At 45.1% G+C, this 12,818-nt stretch overlaps 1 protein-coding gene across 1 annotated transcript; it reads right to left on the bottom strand.

Annotated features, from left to right (window-relative positions):
• Positions 1–11,666: 11,666 nt before the first annotated feature.
• On the bottom strand, positions 11,667–12,474 carry LOC107976957 (large ribosomal subunit protein eL8-like). The gene has a single exon (XM_054660975.2). The coding sequence runs from the start codon at positions 12,472–12,474 to the stop codon at positions 11,695–11,697; it is 780 nt and encodes a 259-aa protein (XP_054516950.2). The 3' UTR covers positions 11,667–11,694.
• Positions 12,475–12,818: the final 344 nt, after the last annotated feature.

Consider the following 12,818-nt stretch of genomic DNA (forward strand, 5'->3'; position numbering starts at 1 on the left):
GAGACCAACATAGCGAAATGACCAACATGGCAAAACTACGTCTCTACTAAAAATACAAAAAATTGGCCAGGCGTGATGATGCATGCCTGTAATCCCAGCTACTCAGGGGGCTGAGGTGGGAGAATCGCTTGAACCCAGGAGGCAGATGTTGCAGTGAGCTGAGATGGCGCCACTGCACTCCAGTCGGGGTGATAGAGCGAGACCCTGTCTCAAAAAAAAAAAAAAAAAGAAAAAGAAAAAAACAAAACCTAACATCCAACAGCTTTAAATTCAGATTACTTAATTTCACAATGCTTTCCACTTATTTTGCAATCTGTGAGCTCCTGGGCCAGGCACAGTGGCTTACGCCTGTAATCCCAACACTTTGAGAGGCCAAGGTGGGTGGATCACTTGAGGTCAGGAGTTTGAGACCAGCTGGGCAAAATGGCAAAACCCGGCCAGGCGCGGTGGCTCAGGCCTGTAATCCCAGCACTTTGGGAGGCTGAGGTGGACGGATCACGAGGTCAGGAGATCAAGATCAGCTTGGCCAACATGGTGAAACCCCGTCTCTACTAAAAATATTAAAAAAAAAAAAATAGCTGGGTGTGGTGGCGTGCGTCTGTAGTCCCAGCTACTCGGGAGGCTGAGGCAGGAGAATTGCTTGAACGTGGGAAGCAGTGGCTACAGTGAGCCGAGATCGTGCCACTGCACTCCAGCCTGGGCAACAGAGCAGGACTCCGTCTCAAAAAAAAAAAAAAAAAAAAAAAAAGGAAAGGAAAAGAAAAAGGCAAAACCCTGTCTCCACTAAAATACAAAATTTAGCCAGGCATGGTGGTGCACACCTTGTAGTCCTAGCTACTTCGGAGGCTGAGGAAGGAGAATAGCTTGAACCCGGGAGGCAGAGGGGCAGTGACCCAAGATTGTGCCACTGCACTGCGGCCTGGGTGACCACAAGACTCCGTCTCAAAATAAATAAATAAATTAAAAAAATAATAAAGATCTGTGTGCTCCTGGAGGGCAGAGGTTAAGTCTTCTTCCCTTAGGTTCACCCAGCACTGAGGAAATCGCATGGCTGTGGTAGGTACCCAGTGTCACATGCTGCAGAGGCCTGGGTAAGGGTAATGAAAGTGTCACTGATGGTTCTGGGTGACTCAAAGCACACGCTTTCCCCAAAGCCTACTTCTGGTTAGCTGGTGTTATAGAGGCCAAGGGAAAATTTTCTCTTTGCCTTCTGGAAGTTTTACTGAAAAACCAACTGACAAAAGGCAGGTTAATAAGAAAGAAGGCATGCAAATTTATTATTAATAATATGCATGGGGGACAACACAGATGACCCCACCCCCTCAGTGAGGCTCAGAAGCTTTTCTCCCTCTTTTTTAAAATTTAATTTAATTTTAAGTTCTGGGATACATGTGCAGGAATGCAGGTTTGTTCCATATGTAAACGTGTGCCATGGTGGTTTGTGGCACCTATCAACCCATCACCTGGGTACTAAGCCCCGCATGCATTAGCTATGAGGTTACGCAAAGAATGTGGGCTCAGAGCATGGCCACAAACAGGTTATGGTCGTAAATCATATGACGGTGGCAAGACAAGTTATGGAAGGGAGAGAAGAGGGTGGATGGCTAGCAAAGGTGGCCTTGTTGTGTAGATGAAACCTCAAGGGGTAGCAGCCCTCAGAGAGAAAAAATGGTATATGTTTCTTTTAGATCTTTAGAGATGTCAGACTCTCAGTTCATCTTTCCTAGATCCGGACAAGGGTGGGCCTCAGAGAATGCATGGCTGCATGAATCAGATTTTCTCTATAGAGGCAAAGCTCCCCGCAAAAGACACCTTCTTAGCTACTCTTCTATTTCCAGCCCTTCTGAATTGCCATCTTGAAATATGTCAAAGAAGTAGGCTTTGGAGTGAAGTATTTTGGTTTCCTTCCGTATCCATGCCTTTCCTCAAGGTGGGGATGATTTACCACTGCAGAGATTCTTTCACTCTCTCCATAAGTGGTGAGAAAACTTAGCTCTAGCCTCATGGTATATAGAGCTCTAGCAAGTCCCCCAAAGCTGTGGGAAGAAAATGAAGATGTTTTGTCTGTGACATTATAGAGACATCTGTCTCAGGTGAACCCTTTGCTAAAGAACAGGAATTTCTGTGGGGTCCTCCAAAGGTGATGAGAGCCAGAGCCAGTAGTTCAGCTTCCAGTTTTCTGAGTGGTGGGGAGGGGTTTGCAGACACACAGGAATGGCACCTCCATCCTTTTGTGAGCCATTCCTGTGTGTCGTTCTGCCAGTCCATGGCCTGCTGGAGTCTGCTGGTACCTGTCGGTGTGCTGTTCTGCCACTGTGTTCCTCTCGGTGTCCGGCTGCTTGTGTATTCTTCCCAACAGGGACTTGGGGTTTTTATAGGCACAGGATGGAGGTGTGGCAGGCCAGGGTGGTCTTGGGAAATGCAACATTTTGGCATGAAAACAGAAATGCCTGTCCTCACCTAGGTCTGTGCGCACAGGCCTAGGGGTGGAGCCCTCATCAGGGACCCCACCCTTCTTCTCCCAGCACTTCTCTGCCCCGCCTCCTGTGTCATTTGTGTACCCATAGTTTAGCTCCCTCTTAAAGTGAGAATATGCAGTATTTGGTTTTCCATTCCTGAGTTACTTCACTTAGGATAGTGGCCTCTGGTTCCATTTAAGTTGCTGCAAAAAGCATTATTTATTTTTTTTATGGCTGAGTACTGTTCCATGGTGTGTGTGTGTGTGTGTGTGTGTGTGTGTATGTGTGTGTGTATATATATATGGAGAGATTGTGATATATGTATATCACAATCTGTGTATGTGATATATGTGTGTGTGTGTATATATATATATATAAATCTCTCTCTCTCTCTCTCTGTCTCTCTCACATACTCTTTATCCACTTATCAGTTGATGGGCACTTAGGTTGACTCCATATCTTTGCAATTGTGAATTGTGCTGTGATGAACATGCATTCAGGTGTCTTTTTTGTATCATGACTAATTTTCTTTTGGGTAGATACCCAGTAGTGGATTGCTGGATCGAATGGTAGATCTATTTTGAGTTCTTTGAGAAATCTCCAAACTGTTTTCCATAAAGGTTGTGAGAGGTGACAGCGTGCTGGCAGTCCTCAGAGCCCTCGCTTGCTCTCGGCACCTCCCCGGCCTGGGCTCCCACTTTGGTGGCATTTAAGGAGCCCTTCAGTCCCCCACTGCACTGTGGGAGCCCCTTTCTGGGCTGGCCAAGGCCGGAGCCCACTCCCTCAGCTTGCAGGGAAGTGTGGCGGGAGAGACACGAGCGGGAACCGGAGCTGTGTGCGGCACTTGCGGGCCAGCTGGAGTTCCGGGTGGGCGTGGGCTTGGTGGGCCCCGCACTCGGAGCAGCCAGCCAGCCCTGCTGGCCCCGGGCAATGGGGGACTTAGCACCCGGGCCAGTGGCTGCGGAGGGTGTACTGGGTCCCCCAGCAGTGCCGGCCCACCGGCGCTGTGCTCGATTTCTCGCCGGGCCTTGGCTGCCTTCCCACGGGTCAGGGCTCGGGACCTGCAGCCCGCCATGCCTGAGCCTCCCACCCCCTCCGTGGGCTCCTGTGCGGCCCGAGCCTCCCCGACGAGCACCACCCCCTGCTCCAGGGCGCCCAGTCCCATCGACCACCCAAGGGCTGAGGAATGCGAGCACAGGGCGCAGGACTGGCAGGCAGCTCCACCTGCAGCCCCGGTGCGGGATCCGCTAGGTGAAGCCAGCTGGGCTCCTGAGTCTGGTGGGGACGTGGAGAGTCTTTATATCTAGCTCAGGGATTGTAAATACACCAATCAGCACCCTGTGTTTAGCTCAAGGTTTGTGAGTGCACCAATCGACACTCTGTATCTAGCTGCTCTGGTGAGGACCTGGAGAACCTTTATGTCTAGCCCAAGGATTGTAAATACACCAGTCGGCACTCTGTATCTAGCTCAAGATTTGTAAACACACCAATCAGCACCCTGTGTTTAGCTCAAGGTTTGTTAGTGCACCAATCGACACTCTGTACCTAGCTGCTCTGGTGGGGCCTTGGAGAACCTGTGTGTGGAAACTCTGTGTCTAACTAATCCGATGGGGACGTGGAGAACCTTTGTATCTAGCTCAGGGATTGTAAACGCACCAATCAGCCCCCGCACAAAACAGGCCACTGGGCTCTACCAATCAGCAGGATGTGGGTGGGGCCAGATAAGAAAATAAAAGCAGGCTGCCGGAGCCAGCTTTGGTAACTCTCTCGGGTCCCCTTCCACACTGTCGGAGCTTTGTTGTTTCACTCTTTGCAATAAATCTTGCTACTGCTCACTCTTTGGGTCCACGCTGCTTTTATGAGCTGTAACACTCACCACGAAGGTCTGCAGCTTCACTCCTGAAGCCAGCGAGACCACGAGCCCACCAGGAGAAACGAGCAACTCCAGACGCACCACCTTAAGAGCTGTAACACTCACCGCGAAGGTCTGCAGCTTCACTCCTGAGCCCAGCGAGACCACGAGCCCACAGGGAGGAAAGAACAACTCCAGATGCGCTACCTTAAGAGCTGTAACGCTCACTGCGAAGGTCCGCGGCTTCACTCCTGAGCCAGCGAGACCACGAACCCACCAGAAGAAAGAAACTCTGAACACATCTGAACATCAGAAGAGACAGACTCCAGACGCGCCACCTTAAGAGCTGTAACACTCACCGCGAGAGTCCGCAGCTTCATTCTTGAAGTCAGTGAGACCAAGAACTCACCAATTTCGGACACAGTTGTAGCAACCCCAACAGTGTCTTTTAAGTGTTCCCTTTCCCCTGCATCTGCACCAACATCTATTGTTTTTTGACTTTTTGATAATGGCCATTCTGGCTGGGTTAAGGTAGTATCTCATTGTGGCTTTAATTTGCATTTCCCTGATGATTAGTGATGTTGAACATCTTTTCATGTTTTTTGGCCATTTGTGTGTCGTCTTTTGAGAAATGTCTGTTCGTCACTTGACAACTTTTTAATAGGATTTTTTTTATCTTGCTGATTTGTTTGAGTTGCTTGTAGATTCTGAATATTAGTCCTTTGTTGCGTGTATAGTTTGTAAATATTTTCTCCCATTCTGTAGGTTGTCTATTTACTCTGCTGATTATTTCTTTTGCTGTGCAGAAGCTTAATTTAATTAGGTCCCACTAATTTACTTTTCTTTTTGTTGCATTTGCTTTCGGGATCTTGGTCATACATTTTTAGCTTAGGACAATGTCCAGAAGAGTTTTCCTTATTTTATCTTCTAGGATTTTTGTGGTTTCAGGTCTTAAAGTCTTTAATTCATCTCAAGTTAATTTTTATATATGGTGAGCGATAGAGATCCAGTTTCATTGTTCTACCTGTGGTTATCCAATTTTCCCAGCACCATTTATTGAATAGGGTGTCCTTTCCCCAGTGTATGTTTTCATCTGCTTTGTTGAAGATTGGTGGCTTCCAGGTATTTGGCTCTAATTCTGGGTTCTTTATTGTGTTTCATTGGTCTAGGTGTCTACTTTCATATCAGTACCATGCTGTTTTGGTTACTATAGCCTTATGCCTCTGGCTTTGTTCTTTTTGCCTAAGATTGCTTTGGCTATTGGAAGTGGGGAGAAACAGATATTAACTTGCAAATGTTCTTTTTGGAATTTAAATGATCATTTGAGACAGTCATTGTCTTGAAAAATGGTCTTCTTTCCTGTAATGGATAATGCATTAACAAGGAGGAGAACAAGAACAATTGTTCTCGTTGGTGGGTCAGTCCTATCTCTCTCTTTCTTTTCCCTGTCATGTTGCCCAGGCTGGTCTTGAACCTCTGGGTTCAAGTGATCTTCTTGCCTTGTCTTCCCAAAGTGTGTAATTACAGGCATGAGCCAGCGCACCCAGCCAATCCCATCTTTATGTAGATAAGGCAAAAGTCTCTTCCAGCACTTGACGGTCTCTATGGATTTTTAGTGTAAAATACTCATGATGCCAGGGAACTGATTTTGTGGTGAGATATTTTGATTTCTGTCACTTTCCTTCTCACTTCCATTTGCAAGACTCAGGCCTGGCTCTCCGGAAACGAACTCTAAGGACAACTGAAACATTTTTCTCTTTCCCAGTTTCAAGGGAAACTGCTCCCAGTTTCAGGGTGAGGTTGAAGGCTGTTAGGCTGACTACCTTGGTCTTCCCTCTCAGACTCTTGGATGGGGCCTGAGAATGTGGTTTCTAGGAGCCCTGATTTCCATTCCTTTGGCTGTTTCCTCTACTCTCAAGCCTGAGTAAGCAAGAATCCTCTTTGCACCATGTTTTATATAGTGTTGTGCATAACAATAAAGACATTTTTATGGCATTGGAAAAAATATAAATGGTGGTTACAGCGCTTCATTCAGCAGAGAGAAATAAATACCGTGTGTTTAATTTTTTTCAGCAAACCATTCCCATGATCTATTTTTCTGACTGCAGAACATCAAACATTGTTAAAGAATTATAAATAGCGTGTGAATCGATTTGTAACATTGCCTTCTTACATGGGCTCTTTAATTCCTGGTAATGATTTAATATACAAACATGCCTGGTGCACCTGCCTTGGTGAAATGCAGCAATTTCCCTTGTCGAGTGGTGTGTGATTTCTTCCCTCTGTTCCAAATGGGCTATGCTTTCTTTCCTTTTTTCTTTTGTATTACTGATCCTATACCTCTTTCCAGTAGCTCATGTTTATCCTGTGCATTAGACACGCTTCTAAGTGATTTTAGCATCCGCTTAATTTGCTGGGGTGGTGTCTGGAAATGTGATCAGGTTAGGGTGAGCAGCCGCACAGAAGTGTTCTTTCCATCTGAGCTGAGGTTGGGAGATCACACAGTCTTCTTCTATGAATATAATACAGAGCGTTTTGCTAGTGAAGCATAATTCAGAACTGAATTTATAATGAAGACATAATTTGTCTCTGGTGCATAAATACCAGTATGGCGGGGCTGAATCCACACACATTTTTTTTCCTTTCTTTCTGTTAAAAGGTAGGATGGGGTGGCTGGGGGAGTCTTTTGAAAGAAATAACAAAAACTCCAGGTATGCTCACTGGGTGGGCTGAGATGAGGGTCTTAGGTTTAGTGAGCAAGTCCAGAAAGTTTCCATTCTGATCAAGTTCTGCTCTTTAGAATTGCTGGGTTTGGAAACAATTTTAACCAGGTCAATTGAGACGAGCAGGCTTAGGGAAATGATTCATCTGTAAACAAAATATTAAAACCTAAGAAGCCTATGAATATACGATGTGATTAGATTTCCTTTATTATCTGACATTGGCTTGAACCTCCCCTTACCAGGAAGAACATTTGCCTCTCCCAAGGCAGCCCCCTAGTGCGACATGTCTGTGGTGTGCTCTCCACTAGGTCCTTGTGTTTGTAGCACTGCCTCCTCTCTGAGCCATTGTCCCGTCAGCTCTGTTACTACTGACGGCTTCCCTGGGCACAGCGATTCTTCACTGCATCTACCTAAGCTACGTCCACTGTGGCTTCAGAAGAGACCTTCTTCCATGGATGGCTCACAGGACAGTTGATGCCAGGATGTCATGAGCCGCAGAAAGAGAAGAAACGTTTTGCCGGAAGCTCAGCATAAGTCCCACACCCAATTGCCCTGGGTTCCTGTTCCATAATCTACCGTTTCCTTCAAGAATTAACAATGGAAGTATCTACTTCCCTCCGGAGGAACCCACTCCTACACACAGGGTAATGACCTTGCTCTGTGTCTCCAGCAGGATAATATCTTTGGAACATAATGGTCTGATATCAGTATGTTCTGAGTCGTTTATTCATTGATAACATCACTTAGGAGAATTGATACACTAGTCTGTGTTGGTCCGTGCCAAGCTCAAGCCAGTATTTTCCACCATCTCTGCCCTGGTGTGAAGAATCTTCTGGAAAGAAACACAGGTCCTTTCTATCTCCTGCCATCTCTCCAATCCAGATTTTCCACCAACAGTTTCCAGAGCACAAGCATCAGTGTGCAGAAGGCCCTCTAGAGTCACACAGAGCTAAGAACACTCCATTACTCTCCCCAGAGACTATCACCCCCACCACCATCAAAAGGCAAGACATTCTTTTTTTGGCAAGACATTCTTAAATGGCTTTAGCTCAATTAAGTCTAGCAATGTTCTAATTGTTCAACCAAATTTCTCCTCAATGTGAAATATTGCATTCAGGTCAATGGTCACTCCAAAGCAGCAGGGACAATCTTGCAGTGTTTTCTTTCAAATCCATACAATCAAAGGATTTCCTTAAAACAAAGTTCAGTCTGCAAAAATAGTGAATGCAGACCTTCAAACTCTTTATAGAGAAAAACTTTTTGTGGGCTCAGAATGGTTCTTCTTTTTTTCAGATTCTAACCATTAAGTTCCAAAAACAAATAATAATACAACTTTGATTGATAAATCACTATGTAATGTACTTAATAATGAGAAAAAATATTTTGAATAGTTTGTTAGACATTTTTTCCTGCTTTGGTTACATGGAAAAGCTGAATTAAAAGTAATTAAAGCCGAAGGATTGGTGGGTAGAGATGGGTTGGGAGAAAAACCTAAATATTTATTGATTATCTGCTATCTTCATTGCTGCTCTAGGTAATTTAGATAGGTTATTTTATTCTACCCCTAACCATTCTGTGAATTAGACCTTATTACAGCTACTTGAAGATGAATGTAAAACTGAGACTCAGGGATATTAAGATCTTGTTCAAGATCATGAAACTGGTTTGCAAGTGTGGGGCTAGGCTTCAACCAGGTCTATAAGATTCCAAATCTCCTCTTCTTTCCATAATACCATTTTAAGCTTAGGGAGTATTTTCGTTAAGCTGAGAAAGCCTAGTGGGATACTCTTCTCTACCTTGGACTTTTGCAAACCTTATAGTACAAAACAAATGTGACCCTGTACCTTGGCCAATCAAGACTTAACTCATTCATTCGAGTCCTTACTATGTGCAGGACACCATCAGAATGGAAGTCACAGAACCCAGTGACAGTGGGGAAAGCCATTTCAGCACAATACACTTTTAATATTCTTCAAATTGGGCCATGTGCAGGGGCTGACATCTATAATCTTAGTGCTTTGGGAGGCTGAGGTGGGAGGATTGCTTGAGGTCAGGAGTTTGAGATCAGCCTGGGCAACATAGTGAGACACTGTCTCTACAAAAATTAAAAATAAAAAGATAGCTGGCATTGTGGTATGTGCCTGTAGTCCTAGTTACTGGGGAGGCTGAGACAGGAGCATCTTTTGAGCCCAAGAGTTCAAGGCTACAGTGAGCTATGATCATGTCACTGCACTCCAGCCTGGGTGACAGAGTGAGACTGTCTCAATAATAATAATAATATAATAATGATAATATTCAAATCACACTTGACCCTGGCTGCCAATCCCACCTACACTCCAATCCCCCTGAGAAAGTACATTGGGTAGCAGCCTTGGTTCATTTGGGGCATTAAGAGAATTTGAGCAATCAGAAGACTCACTCCCATGTTTCTTTGCCATTTTCCACATTCTTATCATTTTCTTGTAATTGTGTAATTGACTGGATTTTTAATTGTGGGATGGTAAATTTTTAATCAGGAGAAAATAGTCATGGATAGAAGTAGGTGAAGGAAAAGATATATGGGGCTTTCAGGAAACTTACAGGAAAATCCCCTAAAAAAGTCATCATTTGTTATTCTCAATATTGACTTGTTAAAAGTGAATCTCATTACCTTTGTTTTATCTGGCATGTTTATGGAATATGTTTATTTATTAATGAATTTTTCTGGAGCAAATGTAACAGACACATGGGACATTCTGATAGTCACTCAGCTATATGTCTGGGTATATTTATTACTGTTCAGAAATGGAAAGTTCCAGGAAAACAACTGAAAAGCATTCAATTCCTTAAAATGCATGCATTCCATGAATCATTTATTCAGAGGATTAAGAAGAAAGATATTTGAGTTGGTCTGTGGTCAAAAATAATCTCTTTCTCAGCATTCTTCCCAGAATTGTTCAGAACAATTTTCTTCAAATGGACAGAGGTGGATATGAGGTTGTAGGAGTACTTCCCTTCCACCCTCTGAAGGTTCTCTAAAAATCAACTGAGAAAATGCAAATTAGTAGGAGAAAAAGTATATAAGTTTACTGATATGCATGGGAGTCTGACATAATATAAGATCTCAAAGAAATGGCCAGATGGTTGATGCTTTTATACCGTCTTGAGGTTACACAAAGAATGGGGGCCCAGAACCCAGCCCAGAACAGGTTATGGTGGTAAATCAGTTTACAGTGGCAAAACAGGTTATGGAAGGGAGAGAAGAGGACGCCTGGCTAGCAAAGGTGGTCTTGTCATGTAGGTGAAACCTCATGGGTAGCAGCCCTCAGAGAGAAAAGGTGGGAAATGTTCCTTTCAGATCTTGAGAGATGTCAGACTCTCAGTTCATCTTTCCTAGATCTGGACCAGGGAGGACCTCAGAAAGCCTGGCTGCAGGGATGCGGGCTTTCTCTACAGATGCAAATTTCTCTGCAAAAGACAGCTTCTTAGCTACTCTTCTATTTCCAGCCCTTCTGAATAGCCATCTTGAAATATGTCAAAGAAATATATTTTGGGGTGAAATTTTTTGGCTTCCTGCAAGGTCATGGTATGAATAAGTGGGCACACCGGCTAGGAGATTTGGTACCCAAGTTGCTATCGATCAGCTTGATCTGGTCAAGGGAAATGTGGAGGAAGCCCGCTCTATTATCCCCTCTCTTGGATCTTTGCATGCCCTGTTGCTTCCATGCCTGGCAGATGCTGATGGGCATCACTGAAGTCCTATGTGACACCAGAGGAAGTGGATGGTATCACAAAGGGAGATGGAGTCACAGAATCAGAGACTGCCACATCAGGGAGGACCTGCAAGCCATTTCACAACCAGCTCTCTTCTTCCTTCTTCTCCTTCCTTTTTTTAAAATTCTTCCTTCTTTTTTCTTTCTTCTTTTCTTTTTAGTGGGATTCTCGTTCTGTCACCCAGGCTGAAGTGCAGTGGTATATTATGGCTCACTGCAGCCTCAAACCCTTGAGCTCAAGTGATCCTCCTACCTCAGCCTCCCAAGTAGCTGGGACTATAGGCTTGAGTCACCATGTCAGAGGCATTCAAACCAGAGTGACTCCATCTTGAATAGGGCTGGGTGAAATAAGGCTGAGACCTACTGGGCTGCATTCCTAGGAGGTTAGGGCATTCTAAGTCACAGGATGAGGTAGGAGGTCAACACAAGATACAGGTTATAAAGACCTTGCTGTTAAAGTAGGTTGTGGTAAAGAAGTGACCAGAACCCATCAAAACTAAGATGGCAATGAGAATGACCTCTGGTCGTCCTCACTGCACATTATATGCTAGTTATAATGCATTAGCATGCTAAGAGACACTCCCACCAGCACCATGGCAGTTTATAGATGCCATGGCAACATCAGGAAGTTACCCTATACGGTCTAAAAGGGAGAGGAACCCTCAGTTCCAGGAATTGCCCACCTCTTTCCCAGAAAACTTATGAATAATCCACCTCTTGTTTAGCATACAATCAAGAAATAACTATCAGTACAAGCAGCTGAGTGGCCCACACCACTGCTCTGCCCTATGAAGTAACTTTTCTTCATCCCTTTACTTTCTTTTTCTCTTTTTAAAATTTGTATTATTTTAATTATTTTCATGTGTGTAAAACTCAACAGTGTACATTTAACCCAGTTTAGTGGCAAGTTATTTAGCCTTTGCCTTTTCAAGCTTGGCGATGCGAGCCACAGACTTGGGACCCAGGACATTGCCGCCCCGGTGACGGCGGATCTCATCATATCTGTCGTTGTAATTGGTCCTGATAGCTTCCACCAGCTTAGCTAAAGCGCCTTTATCTTCCAAGTGCACCTGTGTGAGGGCGACAGTGGTGCAGGTCTTCCTGTGCACTAGACGGCCCAGTCTTGCCTTCCCCTTGATAATGTAGTAAGGGACCCCCATTTTACGACACAGGGCAGGCAAGAAGATAACCAGCCCGATGGGATCCACGTTGTGTGCTATCACCACTAGCTGAGCTTTCTTGTTCTCCACCAAGGTGGTGACGGTGTCAATTCCTGCTCGAAGGACATGTGGTCTCTTAGTGGGGATGTCCCCTTTGCCAGCAGTTTTCTTCTCGGCCCAGGCCAACAGCCTCTGCTTCTTCTCTTGCTTTGGATCTGGTCTGTACTTGTGGGCCAGCTTAAGCAGCTGAGTAGCTGTTTGGCAGTCCAGGGCCTGGGTAAACTGGTTAATCACAGGAGGCACTTTCAGCCGTTTATAGAGGATGGCTCTCTGCCGCTGCAACCTGATATAGCGGGGCCATTTCACAAACTGGGTGAGTTCTCTTTTAGGCTGGATGTCCTGTCCAATGCCAAAATTCTCAGGCCTTTTCTCAAACAGGGGATTCACCACTTTCTTGGCCTCCTGTTTCTTCATGCCAGCAGGGGCCGGAGCCACCTTCTTCCCCTTGGCCTTCTTTCCTTTCGGCATCTTGGATGGCAGGAGGAGAGAGAGCTATTCCTTTACTTTCTAAATAAACTTACTTTCACTTTATGGACTTGCCCCAAATTCTTTCTTGTGCAAGATCCAAGAACCCTCTCTTGGGGTCTGGATCAGGACACCCTTCTGGTAACAACCATACCTGGCAGCTCCCTTAGTCTACAGATTTGGAAACTGAGACCCAGAAAGGGTCACTGACTCTTCCACGATCACTGCATAATTGCCAGAACAGATAAGACTCCACCTGGAACTTTTCACCTTTCCATCCTGAGGCGTGAGCTCTCAGGGAGCTCATCCAGTCTCAACTTCCATCCCCTTCAGCTTTAACCTGCTAG

The sequence above is a fragment of the Pan troglodytes genome, chromosome 8 (assembly GCF_028858775.2).
Source record: "Pan troglodytes isolate AG18354 chromosome 8, NHGRI_mPanTro3-v2.0_pri, whole genome shotgun sequence".
Taxonomy (NCBI): domain Eukaryota; kingdom Metazoa; phylum Chordata; class Mammalia; order Primates; family Hominidae; genus Pan; species Pan troglodytes.